This window comes from Lithobates pipiens, unplaced genomic scaffold, assembly GCF_037356315.1.
Source record: "Lithobates pipiens isolate NorthernLeopardFrog02 unplaced genomic scaffold, aLitPip1_a1.2 Scaffold_23, whole genome shotgun sequence".
Classification (NCBI taxonomy): Eukaryota; Metazoa; Chordata; class Amphibia; order Anura; family Ranidae; genus Lithobates; species Lithobates pipiens.
This window is the reverse complement of record NW_027507785.1, coordinates 274268930-274289628: the sequence shown is the minus strand read 5'-3', so window position 1 is coordinate 274289628 and position 20699 is coordinate 274268930. Positions and strand designations below refer to the sequence as shown.

Genomic DNA, 20699 nt, shown 5'->3' with positions numbered 1-20699 from the left:
CTGTATGTACTTTGGCATTCCCCTGTCATGGTCCCTGTGGCGTTCTTAAAAACACTGGACGGTGTTCTGAACACCTTCATATGGGGCCAATCTAGACATAAGTTGGCATGGAACACTCTTAAAAATCCGACATCTATGGGGGGCTTAGCTCTCCCTGATTTTCGCACGTACTATATAGCAGCGCAAATCTCACATTTTTACCACCTTCATAAAGCAGACAGTCACGGGTACCAGGCCTTGGTGGGCGGGGGAGCTGAATCCCATGTACATACTCCCCTTGAGATTATTTTTCGTGGTGGTGGGGTAAGGGATGCCCGGGCCCGGATCCTACCACACCACCGGTGTATTTGGAAACTAGCCCTTAGATTAATGGGAGCAGACTACTACCACTCACATACTCCGTTATGGCGCAACCCCTTGCTTCGTGAACTACATAGCTTACCTGCTGTAGAATTGTGGGCTTCTAGGGGGGTAGTCTACCTACACCAGGTGGTGACTCCTCTGGGTATAAGGGATTTAACTTCATTGCAAGCGGAATTCGACATGCCCCCCCCCCCCACATGCACTTTTGATACTTGCAATTGCGACACGCGCTCCGTGCACAGTTTGTTCAGGGCCTCCCAGGTGTACAGCCACTAGCTTTAACAGAAGTTATAATGGGAGACGAACCGACTAAATTGATTTCGACCCTGTACAACTTGCTCCGTGCCCGCTTGGTGGCGCAAATCACCGAACGGGCTAGGATAAGATGGGAAGGGGATGTGGGTCCCTTTGAGAGAGAGGAACGGGAGGATGCACTCGAGAATATTAAATAGGCTTCACTTAACCTACCTGACCGTTTAACGCAGATATATATTGTACATAAGTCATATCTCACCCCTGTCCGGATTGCTAGATACCACCCTGATGCTCTAGTACGGCTGGTACGTTCTATCATCTCATGTGGCAATGCCCAATAATCCAGGAGTTTTGGGGGCAGATCATTAAGTTCTTACACGACCATATGGGTTCACCCCTTCAACTGGACCCAAAAAGTTGCATACTCAGCATATTTTCTGATGTCACTGTTGATAACTTTTTGGCCACGTTCTTGCGCTCTATACTGTTCAGTGCACGAAAGCTAGTGGCTAAATACTGGATGCGTCCAGCCGTACCTACCGTTCGTGAGTGGGTAGTAGAAATAAACCGCAAGCTACCCTTTGTTAAACTGGTATATAGACATCGTGGATGTCCAGCCAAATACCACAAAATATGGGACAGGTGGGCAGAGAATTTGCATACGTGTGTGGAATGAGTTGTGTTGGACTTAAGACCAAAGTTGTTAGGAAACTTCTTTTACTTTATGATTTATTAATGTCCTACATTTATGAAGAGTTGGATGTCTGTACCCATTGTCTGTTTTTCCTCCCATGCCATTGCAGATTTTGTAGCATTTCCTCCCATGCTATTGCAGGTTTTCCTTTCAGATCAAGTATTACTGGTGAGTCTTTGGGGTTTATTTACTAAAGCTGCAGAGTGCAAAATCAGGCTCACTTCTGCATAGAAACCGATCAGCTTCCAGGTTTTATTGCCAAAGCTTATTTGAACAAGCTGAGGTTGGACGGTGATTGGTTACCATGCACAGTTGCACCCGATTCTGAATGCACCAGTTTTAGTAAATCTACCCCTTTGTGTCGCTGGGTGCACCTTTAGGGCAGGTCATTGTTAGGGGTGATAGGTGGCCTGTTAGTGTCCAGCAACTACTTTGGGGGTCTCTCTACACTGGAAAGGTGAGTATTAGTGGAATGGAGCAGGTGATGCTTTACACAGGCACTGAATGGACAAAGTTACGGTGTCTTTTTAACCAGTGGTTAGTACTGAAGTCTTAGATGTGGGAGCAAGTACGTGAGGGGGACAAATCCCTTTGAGAGTTAATGCCAAAGGGCGGATAAAAGAATTTGAAGGAAAAGTCCCAAAAATGATAAAAAGATCGCAAACACATGACCCTGCCAGCAAAAGAGTTGCTGGCAGAGCACATTTTCCAGAATTCTCTCATCTCTAATCATTATTAATAATCTGCATATGTCAGCTTCCTTAAAAATCATTTGTGAGTGATTGTCAGTGATTCTGTTCAATTTAAGCCCTTAACAGAAATTTGTCAACCGTGGCAGATGTCATGAGGGCTGCTGTACTTAAGAGCTTCATTAAGCTAGTAAGATCTCCTGGAGGCTACTGGTCCTCACAGACCTATTTTATTACAAAGAAAAGAAAAATTAACTGCATACTTTGCATCTGCAACTAATCTCCTAACACTGTATAGAGTCAGTAGAGTAATATAAATTCTTTGCATATTTGCAATAAAGTGGATGTAAACCCTATTCATGAACTCTGACCTAAACGCATATAACACACTTCATATCTGAAGTGTTTTCTTATCACTCTCCAAAGCTCTAAGTCCCATGTCTTTATTCTGCTCCATTCTTCTGTTATCAGCATGATAACTTCTGACAAGTTCTCTGAGATGGGAAAAGAAGCTGAAAATTTGTGTATGAGGGAGGTTGTTATAAATAGATTAGCAAAGAGCTTGTCTTGTCACAGCACAGCTCTGCAAGTCGCTGCCTATGTGGAGGGGGTTTGTGTGCCTTTCCTCCAATCAGCTGTCTCCCAGTAAAAGCAAAGACTACACCTCTACTGCTGAATGAGGAAGTGAACATTCTAACACGATGTAAGAATTCTACAGAATATAGCAAGCTGAAGACAGCAGATATACAAGCAGGGTTGCCAACCTACCAGATTGAATTTACTGACACGACACCCAAAATTTCCTCGCACAGCCAAGTTTTTACTGGCATTTCCAAAAGTTACAAAATTACAGTTTTAAGTGCAAATTTTAGTATTTAGGCTAAAAACAAGTACAATTTGCAATTAGCAATTTGATTCAAGGTAGATATTAGGGCAAAAAAACTATTTACTTATTTTATTTTCAATATAGTAAGTAGCTCAGGGACAGGAGGGCAAGTAGTGGGTGAAGCTCGTCTTAAAAAAGAATGAGGAAAATGAGAACTGTTGGCCAGGATGTGTAGATTCTGCAGCAAGACAAGAAAAGACAAAAAACTTTATCCTGTTAATTCACTTATAGAAGCACTGGAGGGGGGTAATGTAAGGTAATGAATGTAAAGGGGCACACAGTAGGATGTGTATAAGTTTGAATGGTGGGGTGTGCTGAATATATTGGAGGGCAGGGTGTTTTCTCAATATACTGTGCTGTAAGCGACATACACTTGACTGCTCCATTTTGTACATTGTGCAGTTTGTATGATACTCCATATTGATCTTCTCTGAATGCTTTTCTCTTTTATATTCTCTTATGCCCCATACACACGAGCGGAATTCAAGCCATCCAAGATTTTTCAGACGGAATTCTGTTCAAGCTTGGCTTGCATACACACGGTTGTACAAAAGTTCTCTGAACTTTCGACTGTCAAGAACGCGGTGATGCACAACACTATGACGAGCCGAGAAAATGCGTAGAAATTTTGCACGTCGGAATTGGTACAAACGATCAGAATTTCCGATCAGAACTTTTTCCGACCGAATAATAGAGAACATGCTCTCAATCTTTTGCTGGCTGGAATTCCACCAGCAAAAGTCCGAAGGAGCATACACACGGTCGCAATTTCCGACCAAAGGCTCTCATCGGACTTTTGCTGGTGGAATTTCCGCTCGTGTGTAAGGGGCATTAGATTGTAAGCTCTAATGATTAGGGCTCTCTGATTCCTACTGTATTAAATTGTATTGTAATTGTGCTGTCTACCCTCATGCTGTAAAGCACTTCGTAAATTGTTGGTGCAATATAAATCATGTATAATAATAATAACAATATTTTACCTAACACTAAACATCATAGTAATATATACTGTATTGGGCAAAAGTAATTTGAATCATTAGGGTTTTCATATTCTACCCCTTTCATCAAACAGGCATACCTTTTCCAGTAGATAGTATTTCTATCATTGAATTTCCAAAGATATGTTATATTTGGATTTGTAATAGTAGTTAAATTAACTGCAGTAGCCAATAATAATGAAAGAACTTTAGGGATGCTGAGATTGCCAGTCACAATTGACCACTCACTCAAAAGTGGAATGTTTTCAGCAGAAGGAATTAAGATGAATCAGAATGCTGGAGAAGCTCTTGCCCAATGTCAAATAATCTGAAGATCATGAAAGATCAACAGCAATAAAAATGGATGATCCTTCACATTACTGCCAGATATATTTTGCATGGCACCTTAGGTCGATGGTCAAGAATGCCAGAAGTGATGGTTATGGGCAACAACCATCTAACCTGCAATAGGAAAAATTACCAAAGAACAAAATGCACTGAATAGGCCAGCAAACCTGGTCCCACAAGCCAAGCTCACGATTGCACCCTCCAAGGAGAACAGCTTAGAAGAAGGCCAAAGAAGACCTGCTGACAAGCTGTTGAGAGAGAAGCAAAGAAGGGAAGACCAAGAAGGAAGTAGACAGCACTGCCAAAGAATAATGTGCAGAGAAGAGGCATTGGAGATATGCTAATTCACAATGAAGAAAAGTTAACACCCAATTAAATATTCTGTATAAAACAGATAAAAACATTCTAGAAGCATCAACGTGAAACGTGTGCAAATATTTAGCTTGTTTTCTTTAACCGATTGCCGACCGCTTCATGCACATATACTGCGGCAGACGAGCACGTACAGGCAGAATCACATACCTCTTAGTTGCCCTTTAAGAAGCAGCTTGTGGGTGTGCGTGCCAACCACGGCCTCCGTGAGTGTGATTGCCGGTCCAGCAGACTTGGTGTCCATGGGGATACTGGCGATCATCTCATGGAGAGGAAGAATGGGGAAATGCTAATGTAAACAAGCATTTCCCCATTCTGTCTACTGACACTGATCACAGCTCCCTGTAATCGAGAGAGGTGATCAATGGTGCGTCACACATAGCCCTTCCTACCCCACAGTTATAATCACTCCCTAGGAGACACTTAACCCCTTCACTGCCAGTCACATTTACACAGAAATCAGTGCATTTTTAATTGCACTGATCGCTGTATACATGTGAATGGTCCCAAAATTGCGCCAAAAGTGTTCGATCCTTTCCGCCATAATGCCACCATAATGTTGCAGTTTTTTTACTAGTAAAAATTATTAATAAAAATGGCATAAAACTATCCCCTATTTTGTAGACGCTATAACTTTTGCGCAAACCAATCAAAAAACGCTTATTACTATTTTAAAAAAAAAATATGTAGAAGAATACATATCGGCCTAAACTGAGGGAAAAAAATGTTTCTTTTATATATTTTTTGGGATATTTATTATAGCAAAAAGTAAAAATAATGCATTTTTTTCTAAATTGTCGCTATTTTTTTGTTTATAGCAGAGGTGATCAAATACTACCAAAAGAAAGCTATATTTGTGGGAAAAAAGGACATCAATTTTGTTTGTGAGCGCAGGACCGAGCAATTGTCAGTTAAAGCGACGCAGTGCCGAATCATAAAAAGTGCTCTGGTCTTTGGCCAGCCAAATGGTCCGGGGCTTAAGTGGTTAAAAAGCATTAACAGTTTTTCTTTTATTGGTTTATTATGTTTGTTAAATACAGTTTTATGATTTGTGATATGTACACCAAGATTAGGCTTGCTGTTGGAGCGAGAGTCCGTTTGTCTGAATTCAGAATTTTACAGAAGTTTCTATTTCTCTAGCAATATGACTGTATCAAGTATCACTGGTGATACTTTGGCCTTGTTTGTGATGAAGGTAGTCAGTCCCATAGCACATTATTGTTTCAGAACTGTAATATCAGTTCATAAATATTAACAGATTTTTGAGTATATGAAATATTAATGAAAAGTATCTGTGCTAAGATGGGTTTTATACACGAGAGTAAAGCATATTTATATCCAAACTATAAAGTATGATGCTAAAGCAAATATCATTTCACCTCTGTGATATAGGAGGAAATACCATGATTAGAGGCCAAGACAATTCTATGAAGCAAGATTTTAATCTTTCCTTCTCGTCTTCACTTTTGGCTTCTTACCAAACTGCAAAGTCTTTACTGGTTTTCAATTTTTCTCATCCTGATTTGGCTGCAGATAATTTACTTATCTATAATCGCAGGAGAACTGATACTTGCTGACCTTCACACATACAGTTTTCCGGCTGAAACTTATTTTTTTTTGATATTGTGAAACTGAAGTTTTGAAAATAGGAGAAAATATAAATAAGGGATAAAAAGTACACTTATAATGTAGGCAATCAAATGTCTACATAAAGCCAGTAATCAGCTATTACACATAATCAGAAAAAGCAAAACCAGCATGCAATTAAGCCATGAAAACGTAGCTTAAGTATTGAAGATTTTTTATATATATATACATATAGCACCCTCTTAGCTAGACTGCTAGGCAAATTTTGTGTTTTGGCTTCTGCTGTATCCACAGAAGCAGTAATTGCTTAGTATGGTTCAGGGTTTAACAGGCTGGGAGTTGATTGCTTCCCCCTGCCTTCAAAAGACCTTTCTGGAGCTTAGGGTGGGAGAATTCATATGTTTGGTCTGAATATTTATTAGAGTCTAGCCCAAGGGGTGCCCAACCCTTTGAAGAGCAAGGGCCACTTAAGCGACTTGGTAACGGGTCGCGGGCCACAATGAGCAGAGTGGGCAGATGACAGGTCTGTGTACACTCCGCATATGCAGAGCAGACACAGCCCACTCTACTCTACTACTCTATGGGCCCTCCAATCCGCCCAGATGGTAGGGGATAGATCCCCTTCAGACACAAGTCTTTTTACATTTGTCGCTCCATAGAGGTGAATGGAGGGTCTGATTGGATTGGACCGGTCGTGTGAAAGGGGCATAAGGCTGCTTTTACACTGATGTGCTGTGGTTTACCCAGAGCAGTGCACCGCTGGCTTTCCTGTGGGTTAGCTGCACTTTGCCATAGAATCCTATTACTTCCTGCAGGCGTGGTGCACTTTCTAAAAGTACACCAAACCCGTAGGTAATAACAGAGGTCTATGGCTCAGTGCAGGTAACCCACAGGTGCAGTGCACTCTAGCCAATCCCTGGGGAGGTGTGCCCAGATGGTGACTTGACTACAGTTAAATATGCTGGAATCCTTTCTCGTCCTGTGGAGATGGATCCTTTTGCTTAAGGGAAAGGGAACTGTTTGCCTCTGGACCCCCCTTCTTGGATTGGAAGCTGGGCAACTCTGCTGGAGGTCATATCTCTAGACTGATCATTGCCAGGATCTATGAGTGGAGCCAAACCCCTGTGTGCAGTGGTCCTGATGCTGCAAGAAGCTAGGGAATTTCAGCCTACTTCTTCTACACTGATTCAGTAATCCCCCTGGTTCTCCGCTGGGAGCGGATACTATATTGCTGCTGCTGACAGATAGAGAAGAGTCCTCTGCAATTTATGCATTAAGCATTTTGGAGTATCTCATACCCCACTGTTCTCCCAAGTTACCAGATACTTAGCAATATACTTCAAAAGGGGAAATCTGGACTATTTATTGTGTCTGAGTGCATGAGCTATGGCTGTGTGCCTGGCTGCCTGCACTGATTAGAGAACGAGCCTAGGCACATATACAGAGACCCCCTACAGGGGTAACGGTACATAACATACATATTAATGTAGGGTATAAAATTATGGTAACCCCAGAAAACAGCTGGGGTACAGCCAAAAATTATATTATAAAGAAACAAGAATATATTCAATAAACAATAGACCTTAAGATATTTGTTAGGAGCAGAAAATAAATGTTAACCATCATAAAGATGTTCACCCCAATGAGATAGCAAATAATGTAGAGCCAAATATATGTGGCTCTTATTTAGGACAGTAAACATAATATAAAAGTCATGCATTAAGACTCTGAACTTAAAATAAATGTGTTCCATGGATCCCATATGAGATTGAAATTACCTAAAGTTGTTTGGTTACAATGGTGTTCAGAAGTTGGGTTCTAGATGGGGTTGTAGAGGATTTCCAGTTAAGAGAGAGATATGCCTTCTGGCCACTGTTATAACATGTAGAACTAATTGTTTAGATAATTCCAGAATGCCAGGGAAGGGCAAGCCAAGCAAGCACTGAAGGGGACTGGAAGGGTACAGGACCCCAAATTGCTGTTCAAGAAGCTCCAGCACTGCTTCCCAAAAGGAACCAATTGTGGAGAAGCTCCAAAAAATGTGTAATAGTGTACCCTCTTCTGAATTACAGCTCCAATAAGTTCCTGATATTTCAGATTTAAAAGAATGAAGCTCTTCAGTTGTCCGATTCCAAAACATTAACATTTTATAAATATTTTCTTGTAGACCAAGTATTGGCAAGACTTAGCTGCCATTTCCAAATTTCATCCCATTGAGGTGTTGTAATTTAATGTGTTGAAGTATTGTCTCCAATTTTAACGTGTAGAGATGTGAGTCCCCAGAAGCACCATGCAACAGCTTATATAAGGTAGAGATCAAATTAAGTTGGAAGGGATCCTAAGTATAGACCACCCCAAACTCAGTAGGCCTATGCAGTGTCAGTGAATTCAGTATGGAGTAGAAGTATGTTTTAAAATATAAATAAGAATACACTAGTCGTACAGGGAGTTTTTTTTTTACTAATACTCTCAATGCTTCAAATGTTTTCATTCTATGTGCCACTGGGTTGACTAAATGCCTTAATTGGAATAAATTAACTTAGGTCCATGAAAGCATTTGGAGGTAAGAAAGACTGTCTTGGATCACTGGATTAAGTACATTAGTTAGAGGCAAACATGTTGGGGTGAGGGAGTATTTCCGCTTCCAGATGGAGCTCATAAATAGCATAGGAGCAAGAAGTCGAGGTTTCAGTGATTCAAGTGGACAGGTCAGCTCAGTCCAACTCAAGGAGGTGGGGTTTATGGGGAAAGCATAAATTCAGTTTGCCAGAATTTTTTGTAAAATTATTGTAGTCCAAATTTAGCAAAGCTATTGGGCGATAATTAGCTGGAGAGGCAGAATTTTTCCTGGGCTTAGGGAAAACAGTTATATGAGAGTATACAAATTGGGGATGGGGTTGGTTCTCTGTTAGTAGCAAACAGTCTTAAAGATATGGGGGACAATATAGGTAGAAATTGTTTATAATATGCATAGAGGAGACGATCCAGATCTGGAGACGGATGCAAAGTTAACTGTTTAAAAATGTATCTAAGTTCCTCCATAGTGATGTTTACATGTAAACTGGAGAGGAAGTGTGCCTGCGGGTCCCGCAGACTCAATGTCTGCCCGGGCCTGCCATCATGGCACGGAGAGCCAGAACGGGGAGATGCCTATGTAAACAAGGGATTTCCCTGTTCTGCCTAGCAACTTGACAGGGATCTACTGCTCCCAGTGATTGGGAGTAGTGAGCTCTGTCATGTTCTAGTGAGCCCATCCCCCCTACAGTTAGAACATGCTGAGGGAACACAGTTAACCCCTTGATCACCCCCTAGTGTTCAACCTTTTCCCTGCCAGTGAAATTTACACAGTAATCAGTGCATTTTTATAGCTCTGATCACTGTATAAATGCCAGTGGTCCAAAAATAGTGTCAAAAGTGTCCGATCTGTCCACCTAATGTCGCAGTCACAATAAAAATTGCAGATTGCTGGCATTTCTAATTAAAAAAAGAATAATAAAAATGCCATAAATGTATCCCCTATTTTGCATACATGATAACTTTTTTGCAAACCAATTAATACACAATTATTGGGATTTTTTTTTTTTTTTACCAAAAATATGTAGAAGAATACATATTGGCCTAAACCGTGGAAGAAATTCTTTTTTTATATCTTTTTTGAGGATATTTATTATAACAGAAAAGTTAAAAATATTGCTTTTTTTTCAAAATGGTTGCTCTTTTTTTGTTTATAGCACAAAAAATAAAAACTGAAGAGGTGATCAAATACCACCAAAAGAAATCTCTATTTGTGGGAAAAAAAGAACGTCAATTTTGTTTGGGTACAACGTTGCACGACCGTGCAATTGTCAGTTAAAGCGACACAGGGCCATATAGCAAAAAAGGGCTTGGTCAGGATGGTGGTAAATCCTTTCGGGGCTGAAGTGGTTAAGAAAAGACAAATGATTGTCCAGCGACAAGCAAGCAATTATAAAGCTTTCTGTAGTAGTCATTGAATATTTTAGCTATAGACTGGGAACAGTAAGTAGGCTTTCCATTAAATGGGTGTTTTCTAAGTTTATTGGCCAACTTCTGTGTGATTTCTTGTAGAACGCATAGAACCTCTGCTTTCACAACAAAGACTTTTCCACCAATTTTTTTCCATATCTTTAATTTGATTCCTCAATGAGGTAAAAGTATGAAAAAGAAGAATCATAGGGGACCAAATCAGCTGTGCCTCTGTCCTACGGACATTCAGTGTCTTTTTTCATACGAGCGTGAAATAAGATGTACTGACCCTGGAAAAAAGCTTTATGAGCTTCCAACATTGTAGAAGCTTCTGATACTCTACCTTCTTTCAACTGAAAATATTCCCTCAGGGCTGCTGACACGTGATCATGAACATCAGCATGTTTAAGAAGAGATTTGTTTAGTGTTCTATGACAGACCCTAAGATGTGCATTTTGCAGAGCTAAATCTATGCAAAGCGTGATCTGACTGATCTCAGAGCTAGATACAAGTTGGGGGGGGGGGGGGGGGGGTGGTTGGTAACCAGAATGTGGTCTCGTCTTGTGTAACTGTTAGCCCTTGTACACACGGTTGGACATTCCGACGGATAAAATCCCTTTGATAAAGTCACGAGGTTGTGACGCAACGCGTCAGGGAGGAGCTAGGTGTTACGTGTATCACTTCCGGTCGCGGCCGAGACCGGAAGTCGGTGTTGTTACGGATTCGTGTTTTTATCTGCCTTTATGTAAGTGTGGATATCGTTTTAATAAATTTGTGTGTTTACATACTTCACATGGGAGCCCCCTCTGTCTTTCTTCCATCCTCTATGAACCATTTATTTTTCTAACTGGACGCATGAGGAGAAATTGAGGAAGTGTCACCTATATATGTACAGTGTTATAGATGTGAGGCTGGACGGTTAAGGACGAAGTGGTGAAGTGGCATCTTTTTATATACAGCGCTTTAATGCTATATGTTTGAGGTGAGAGGCTGGGGGAAACTGGTGGTGCACAAGTTGAGCACTGAAGTTTGTGGTGAACTGTCACGCACTGGAAGCTATTGTTACTGTTTCACTGCATGGACTTTGCTTTATGGTCACCATTTACCATTGCATTTGGCACAGCATTGCTTATCAAGCATCTTTATTTATTAATTTATTTAATTTTATCTTTTTTCACTTATGGACTTTTTGGTTACCTATGCACTTATATGAATATTGATTATTTATTTATGTATATTATTCTATATTAGACGTATTATATTTATTTGCACGGTTTGGATATATTGCACAATATACCACATAAGTGAGGTGGATATATTTTAGCACTTTTGTTCTGCAATTTGTTGCAGTATTTGCACTTTAGTAATTATTAATTTATTTGTTTTGTATTTAATAGGTTAGGTAGTGCCACATATTTTCTTACTTTTATTGTCCGATAGGACCGTGTTGTCGGATAATTAGACCGTGTGTGGCCTCCATCTGACTTTTTCCATCGGAATGTCCGATCAACAAAGTTTGAGAGCTGAATATAAAATTTTCCGACAACATGATCCGATCGGACTTTGTCCGATCGTTTGTAGAGAATTCCGATCAAAGTGCCACGCATGCTCAGATCAAATTACGAGACCAAAGCTATTGGCTACTAGCCTGAACGAACGTCATCACATTCCAAACGATCGGATTTTCCAACAATACTGTCCGACCGTGTGTATGCAACACCAGTTTTGGACAAAATCCGTCTGAAATAATCCGACGGATTTTGTGGTCGGAATGTTCGACCGTGTGTACAAGGGCTTAGACATGTGCAACATGGAAACAATTTGTCTAGTTTTGGATAGATTTGTTATGTTACTAATATTGTTTCGTATAGAATTAGTTTAGTTTGGTTTCTGAATTTGTTTTGTCTTTGTTAAATTTAGTTTAGTTTTCATAAAAATTTGTTTAATTTATAAATTTTCTAATAAATTCCAACTTTTCAGAATGATTAGAATTCGGATCGGTCAGAAAACGATTGACTGATTTGAATTCTGTGTAAAGAAATACCTGGTTGTTAAGCAGCGGGCCGGGAAGCCAGCCGCACGCATCCTTAACAACCGTGAGTTATCATCTGTCAGCGGGCTTCCCCACTGATAGAACAGATGGATGTAAAGATGAATAATGCTGGCAATTGCCCCGCAATAGAATTTTTTTTTAAAAAAATGGCGTAGGAATTTATTAACATACCATTTTCTTTCGGAGTGGTCTCCTCCCTCCACAACCCTTATATATGCTTCCTCCACCCTTGCTTTCCCCACACCCTCTCCTTTTACTATATATAGCTGTACAAGCTAAATTAATGAGTTATATATTTCCTAATGTTATTACTATAGAGGAGATTTTAGGGATGGTTTAATTAAGTATCTTTTATTCAGGGAATAACCAAGCCACATGGTTGGATCTTGGCCCTGAATTATCTACTTACCTCTCTATACCTTCCTGGTAACAACCTTTCTTTTACCCTATATTATATCAAATCTCCTCCAACCCTAAACTTTAAAACTACAATTTTTACTATGTATCTAATCCAGTTATTAAACTTTATACATGTTTATCTTTAGCTAAAATGTGTTAAACTTATATATCCCAAATTACATGACTGTTATTATAGTATTCACCTCCTGTTAATATACTGAGAAGCCTCATTTCACACTTTTATACATTCTTCTTAACTATAAATCTATTGTATGACTCTTTTTATTGCATTATATTCAATAAAATATTTGAAAAGAAAGAAAAAAAACGGCGTAGTGTCTTTTCCCCCAGTCCATACCAGGCCCTTTGGGTCTGGTATGGATTTTAAGGGGAGCCCCATGCCAAATAGAAAAAAAATCTTGTGCCCCCCAAATACCTACCAGACCCTTATCTGAGAATGCAGCCCGACAGGTCGGGGGGGGGGGCAAGCAAGCACCCCCCCTCCTGAACCATACCAGGCTACATACCCTCAACATGGGAGAAGGGGGTGGGTGCTTTGGGCAGGGGAAATTTGTTTGTAAAAATTCAATTTGACCAGTATGTGGCACATATATATTTAACAAAATGAGGGTGTACCCACAAGTCAGCAATCGAGCCAGAGAAAACGACCTTGAGGGTCTGCTTAAAACAGTAGCACTTGCAGTGGCAGGTGTTACAGATTAAAATCACCATACCTGCTTTTCCAGTGGAATCCATAGCGGTGAAGGAGACCAGAAATAGTTTGAAATAAACATGAAAGAAGGTTGTATTCTTTCTCCTTTATAGTGAATAAATGACGTTTTGCGTGTGTTAGTGAGCAAGGTCTCCTTACTGTCATAATAATGGAATCATAAAAAAAAATGTAATCTGAATATTTTACCATTCTTGGCTTTTATACTTTTATTGCCACCCACAGTTCATTAGAATATGTTGAATTCTTCACATTGGAAGATAAAAATGTAAGCAAAAAGAAGTAGATTGATGAAAATCATGAGAAGACATTTATTGTCTGCCTTCAGCCACTCATTTTAATGAAAGTGGACCCACCCCAGAATGAATTTAGGAGCTGGCATATTACTGTCAGTATAATTACAAAGGACCTCAGCCAAAACCGTTTTTATCAGTTTTACGCAGGTTAGAATCCATTGAACCATACAGCCTGACACTAAGCTGATATTCCTATTTTGACAGGGAGAAACTACAAGTAAGTAATGGCACACAAAGGTAACTTTATAAGGTAAGGTTGTACTATCGTAAAAGTTGAGATTTTGAATCTTACAAGTGCCTATTTTTTTAATTATTCTTTTGTAACACCATGCATTGTTACTGTGAATGCAAAATGTTATTTATCCATAGGATGACAGCACTGTCCTAATACTGGTATACAGAGCCTTCTGAGAGTTGTGGGCTGGAAGTAAAGCTGAAGTCAAACTACACAGCTCATAAGCAATCACCAAGGGATGGGAAAGGCCCAGGAAAGCACAGAGAAAGTAGGAGAGAGACATTGCAGAGGGAAGGAGTGTGTAAGAGTTTGTACAGAGCCATGCCGTTCTGGATCTGACTGGGTTGAGTCAGAGTCTACAGTATAGCTAGAGAAGTCAAGAAGGAGATTGTTAAGCTAAACACTGAGCAGAGAGGGCTTTTTGGTGGAGACCTTTCAGCTGCAGGAGTGTGTGAGTCGCAACCACTACAGTCACATCTTCAGTTAAAGGGGGCCTCCAACCGCAGGACAACCATCACTCTGAATTGTCGCAGGACTGGGTGAGAGGGTTGCAGACTTCATTGCTACCAGTTATATTTCGTTTTTGTTGGCAGCCAGGCTTGCCAAGATGATACGATTCTTCAATGTTGGCCTTTATTAGAGACAAATATACCCTTTCCCTTTATTGCTGCAAGATGCCATACCTTGTTTGCTATCATAGCCACTGCCCCCAGGCTGCTGAACTGAGTCAACCCTTTGCTCCCTGCTAGGCAGAATTTGTCTCTGTAGCTGCATCTACTTCAGCCAAGGCCATTTAAAGAGGTTGCTTTTGCTGCTTAAGCTCAAACTCTCCTTTTAAAGAACCACATCCACTCTTGCCTACAAATTCATATCTTACAGTGAACCATGCCAACATCTTCATCTCTTAAAGTGACCTATGCCAATAACTTTGTCTTTTAAAGGAAGCTGTCCCATTCTTTACACATCTTAAAGAGACAGCTTTGCACGCAAACATAAGGGCCCCAACTAAGCCAGCAGAAGCCTCAATCTTCAGATTGATTTCATAATCAGAGTCTATTCATTGGCAATACTGGTGTGCAGGAGGTCTAACAGATTTTCAGGCTTAAACCTAGACTCTCCTGACTGAGGGCCTACAAGTGAGCTAGCCAGTTGTTTCCTTGCTATTCATATACATCTCACTTGGGGAGTGATCTCCCAGTCAGAAAGCTTTTGGTTATTCTCTTGGTCCTGCAGGACATAGGTGGCCACACTTTAAAGAGTATTTGATTGTACTGTATTGACTCACTGTGTTTAATGGCTAACACTTAAACTGTTGCATTGCCTTATTATTATATTTCTACCAATACAACCAGTTTTTTTATTATACTGGTATGTATCCTTCTTGTGTGACAGTTGGGAGACTACCTGGCCAAGGTATCTTGGTGGTGTCAGTAGGGATGGGACTCCGCTTAGGACCAAGGAAGAGCAGAGGACTCAAATCTATCGGCGGCTCCTTCAGAGGTAGTGCTACACCTTTTATATTAAGGCCTCATGCACACTGTTTTTTGTAAAATGCTGTGCCTCCTGACAGGGGAAAATGATCATTAAAAAGTCTCTCAAGCTGCATTTTTTCATACCGGTTTAGCAGTGATTGATGTTTGGGCGTTTATTTATTTTATTGGCTAGAATCTTAATTTATTCTGGCCTTTAAATGAATGAATGCGTTTAGCAGCATCAAGCATTTTTTCTGCCAAAACTCTGCTGCTTCTGAATTCACTGGAAGTGGGGTTTTTCTTCCCTCTAAACTCTCCTGCCATTAAGCGCTGCTAAAAGTTTAAGGGGTTGATTTACTATCGGGATATAGACTATGTACTTTGCAAAGTGCAATTGCACTCTGCAAGAGCTTAGTAAATGAGCAACTTTGCTGACTTTCATCATCCAATCATGTGCAAGCAAAAATGCATTTTTTTTATTTTCCTTGCATAATACCTTATTAATATACATAAAACAGAGCTGCCCTTATGCAATACAAACCAAAATGAAATACACTTCTGTGAAAATAAAGTAAGACAATTATAGTCCACGTGAATAAGTGAAATAAATGAAATTTCTTCTTTAAGAGTTCATTAAGAGAAATTCAACACCAGCAGCAATGTAAACCTCTTTGTGTGAAACCTCCACCTCTGATAATAAGAGTGTTTACCAGATCTCATCAATGGGATCTTTGCAGATAGGGATAAACTCCTATGGGTGGCTAAACCACTGGTTTCCTCCAGACTGGCCTTGCCAGACACCATTAGCAGAAGTTTGGAAGGAAAAAACGGTCCAATAGTGTAAAATCTTCCAATTATATATTTTAAAAATGTAAAATTGCACTTACACAAGTACAGGCATACCCCACTTTTAAGTACACAATGGGGTTTATTTACTAAAGCTGGAAAGTGCAAAATCAGGCTCACTTCTGCATAGAAACCAATGAACTTCTAACCCCAGCTCGGTCAATTAAGCTTTGGTAATAAAACCTGGAAGCTCACTGGTTTCTATTCAGAGGTGAGCCTGATTTTGCACTTTCCAGCTTTAGTAAATAAACCCATTGTGTACTTAAAAGTGGGGTATGCTTGTAAATGAATAAAATGTCAAACTGTACATGGTATTTTCCAACAACCATTTCAACCTACGATAGGGATGCGATGATGTCAGCATGCAGCAAGCCCTACATGTTTCGTCATATATTACGTCTTCCGTGAATTTACGAAGCTCTGGAGCAACTGCATTTGTAGAGTGCAACTTTGCAAGTACACAGTCCATTAACCTTTAATAAATCAATCCCTATTGCCGCGTACAGATGATCAGACATTCCGACAACAAAATCCTGGATTTATTTCCGACGCATGATTAAAATTTACGACAACGGATTTTGTTGTCGGAAAATTTGAGATCCAGCTCTTAAATTTTTGTTGTCGGAAACAAATGACCGATGGAGCTTACACATGGTCGGTTGACAGCAAGCTCACATTGAACATTTGTTGTCGTAAATTTTGACCATGTGTACTCAGCATGTGTGTGCATGGACACATAAGCTAACATGCAGGGGAGTCTAGAGGCAGGAAAAGAAAATGGCAGACGCACCTAGAAGCAGCTGTAAAAACATCAAGTGTGCATGAGGCCTTAAAATAGCTACTGAAGGTTTCTTGAAATTATTCTTTATAACATAAATTTTGCTATCTCACCTGGCTGTGCCTTGTCTCTCCATATTTTCCATTCAGGTTAGTCCGGTGACAGTTCTTATACCACCATGCTCCTTTATATGATGATGCACAGTTTGTTACAGCCACATCATTGTCTCTGTCCTTGGTGGAGAATGGGCGCCCTTGGTGATAAGTAAGGGAATCGCCTAAGGAAGGACAGTAAAAAGTTTGCAAATATGTTACATAATTTAACTTTCAAAGGTATTTTTCATATACTTTAAATGACTGGGTTTCTATATGATTAAAGTGGATGTAAACTCACTCTCATCCTTCCTAAACTACTGCAATATTGGTTATCTAGAAGGATATACATGCCTCCTGCATGTATACTTATCTGTCAAATGTCTCCCCTCTGTCTGCTATGAGACACGAAAAACTGCAGATTTTGTGGGTGGGTCTGTTTTCCAGGGCTCAGTGGGTGGAGTCATGATGTCAGTAGACTCCCCGCCCACCTCTACTCTCCCCTTGTCAACATGAATTTTCTCCTGTGTATTTCTTACACTGAACTTCTGCTATGATCACTAACATCAAGTCAAAGCCCAGAAAAGTCCACACATGCCTTCAGCATGTCAATTCATGCTGAGTTGTGGAACAGCCAATCCTTGCAGAGCAGCAGAAGAAAGGAGTGGGTGGGAATTAAAAAATAATGCATGTCTCTTAGGCTAGTGCACGAGATATGTAAATCACCTGTCACTCACAGCAAGGGGGAGGATTTGACAAAGTTTTTCTCTGTTTGTCAAGATTTATCTCACTGAACAATAAAAGAGGATTGCTCAGAGCTGGATTAAATCTTTGTGGCAAGACTGGGCTCAAATGATAGGAAATCTTATACTCCACATTATGACATAAAAAAATTATCATTCGGGTTTACATCCACTTTAAACTACGGTTTTCTACATGAAACACCATGTATGGTTACATAGTTAGTAAGATTGAATAAAGACACCAGTCTAACCTGAGTGAATGTGGGTGTGTTTCTACAATTGTCCAAATCCCTGTACATTGTGTCTCATTAAGATGCTCATCTATTATATTAATTATTGAAAGTGGAAGTAAACCCATCGATTTAAACATTTTAAAAAAACAGCATGCCGGGAATGCTAACTGCACATTGGCTGTGCTCTCAACCAAACCGTCAAACCACCCAATGGCTGGTGTCATAACGGATCACATGTGCAGCACCGTGGCAGCTGAAGATTAAACAAGGCAAAGATGGCAACTTCCGTGGATGAAAACGATAGGGGAGTTTACTTCCACTTTAAGGTACCCATATAGTGCCATCAATTTATGCAGTGCTCCACACATACATCCCACACTCACATCAATCCCTACCCTCAAGGAGCCCACAATCCAAGGTCCCCAACTCACATTCATATACTGGGGTCAATTTTGGACAGAAGCCAATTAACCTACCAGCATGTCTTTGGAGCGTGGGAGGAAACCGGAGTACTCCCACGCAGGCACAGGTAGAACATGCAAACTCCAGGCAAGTAGTGTCATGGTTGGGATTCGAACCAGCGACCCTTTTTACTGCTAGGTGAGATACCACTGTGCAAGACAAACTTAGATTGAAGAACAGAGATCTGCAGTTATACAGAGCCACTAATCCACTTTTAGCTTTCAACAGTTTATAAAGAATATTTTGATTGACAGCTGTGCCTCAATAAGCATTTCTTTTTGCCTTCATAAATAAGAATCTATAACGTAGAAAAAAAATATAGGTTATACCTGAGGTTCCATTGTAGTCACCAATGCGCAGTTTATACATACTGCGTGGATCGCCCACATAAAACTTGTTATAATAAGCGTACACAGCTTCCTGTCCATCACGCATGTCAATTCTCAGTTCGTAGCGACCCTGAGACGTCACCTGGTGAAGGGTGTCCAGACCTATGGAAATAGTGACAGTGAAAGGCTGTCCTTCAAAACTTAGTACAAAGCTCTGCATAAGTCTCCTTTTCTGTAGCATTTTGTACACACATATTGCATCTCTTTATAGAACACCAAAAAATATGCATCATAGCAGGAATGTAACTTTGCCCTGAAATCCTCTGAATCATAAAACTGTATAACTGTTATTAGGTTTGATGTGAGGGAGCATCTCTCTGCCGAATAGTCATATTAATAATAGCTGTCTTACGTTTAGCTGTTGTTGCCTTTCAGGAGGAGAAAGTAATTATAGCTGATGTGGGACCTGACTGATTTTTGTCACAAGCGCTGAACACCTTTCCTCCTTAATTCTTCGGCTAGAGATCATTTTTCATGACTTTGGAGGAATCTGTTCTTGAGGTTAATGAAGAATGGCCTTCGCGCTCAAATACTATGACACATCATTGCTGTTATCACCTATTGTCACCTTAACAGCTAGGAAGGTGCAAGTCTGTCCTTGTACTGACACTGCACCGCTTGCAGATGATGTTGCGGTGGAGGAGCAGAGCAATACAGGCAGCACTACATTCACGGTAATACACTATATTGTCAAAAGTATTGGGACACCTGCCTTAACACGCACATGAACTTTAATGGCATCCCAGTCTTAGCACGTAGGGTTCAATATTGAGTTGGCCCCCACTTTGCAGCTATAACAGCTCCAACTCTTCTGGGAAGGCTGTCCTCGAGGTTTAGGAGTGTGTCTATAGGATTTTTGACCATTCATCTAAAAGCGCATTTGTGAGGTCAGGCACTGAAGTTGGACGAGAAGACCTGGCTCGCAGTCTCCGCTTGAATTCACCCCAAAGGTGTTCTATTGGGTTGAGATCAGGACTCTGTGCAAGCCAGTCAAGTTCCTCCACCCCAAACCTGATTATCCATATCTTTATGGACCTTGCTTTGTGCACTGGTGTGCAGTCATGTTAGAACAGGAAGGGGCCATCCCCAAACTGTTCCCACAACGTTGGGAGCATAAAATTGTCTAAAATGTCTTGGTATGCTGACGCTTAAGAGTTCCCTTCACTGGAGCTAAGGGGCCAAGCCCAACCCCTGATAAACATCCCCACACCCTATGATTTGGACTAGTGCATAAAGCAAGGTACATAAAGACATGAATGAGCGAGTTTGGAGTGGAGCTTGTTGCTAATAAACATTGCGCTTGATAATAAAATGATGTTTCTTTGTAGTTTTATTTATCAGTAAACTACTAAATTATGCAAAACACAACCTTACCTCATCCTAAACTCACCCTCAGGCTAAGAAAGGATTAAACATTTAAAGAGGAAGTAAACCCTAATGGGTTTACTTCCTCTTTGTCTCCCTGCAAAGGTAAAGCATAATGGGCTACTATGCATCGCATAGTAGCCCATTATGTGTCACTTACCTGACACAGGAGCCAGCAATGTCGCTGCTGTCCCCTGTAGTCCGGAGCGTCCATCTTCTTCCGGGTATCACTGCTCCGGACACTCACAGCGCCGGAGCAGCGATGACGTCACTCCCGCGCATGCGCACGGGAGCCGCCACTAATGGCATATCGCCGTTAGCAATGGCATGCTGCTAACGTTGATAGTGCGCCTGCGCGCAGCTTTCTACGGCGCATGCATCGTAGCCAGCTGTGACTGTCTTTTAGTAAATATCTCCTAAACCGTGTAGGTTTAGGAGATATTTCTTGGAC

The 20699-nt window shown here is 40.6% G+C and overlaps 1 protein-coding gene across 3 annotated transcripts in view; it reads right to left on the bottom strand.

The window, feature by feature from the left end:
* Nucleotides 1–20699, bottom strand: part of TNR (tenascin R) — an 835808-nt gene that overhangs the window by 26892 nt on the left and 788217 nt on the right. For all 3 annotated transcript variants that reach the window (XM_077453200.1, XM_077453202.1, XM_077453201.1), the window contains 2 exons: nucleotides 18824–18985; nucleotides 17078–17241 (listed from right to left, as the gene is read on the bottom strand). In XM_077453200.1, coding sequence (XP_077309326.1) covers nucleotides 17078–17241; nucleotides 18824–18985 — 326 coding nt within the window. The remainder of the gene's footprint in view (nucleotides 1–17077; nucleotides 17242–18823; nucleotides 18986–20699) is intronic.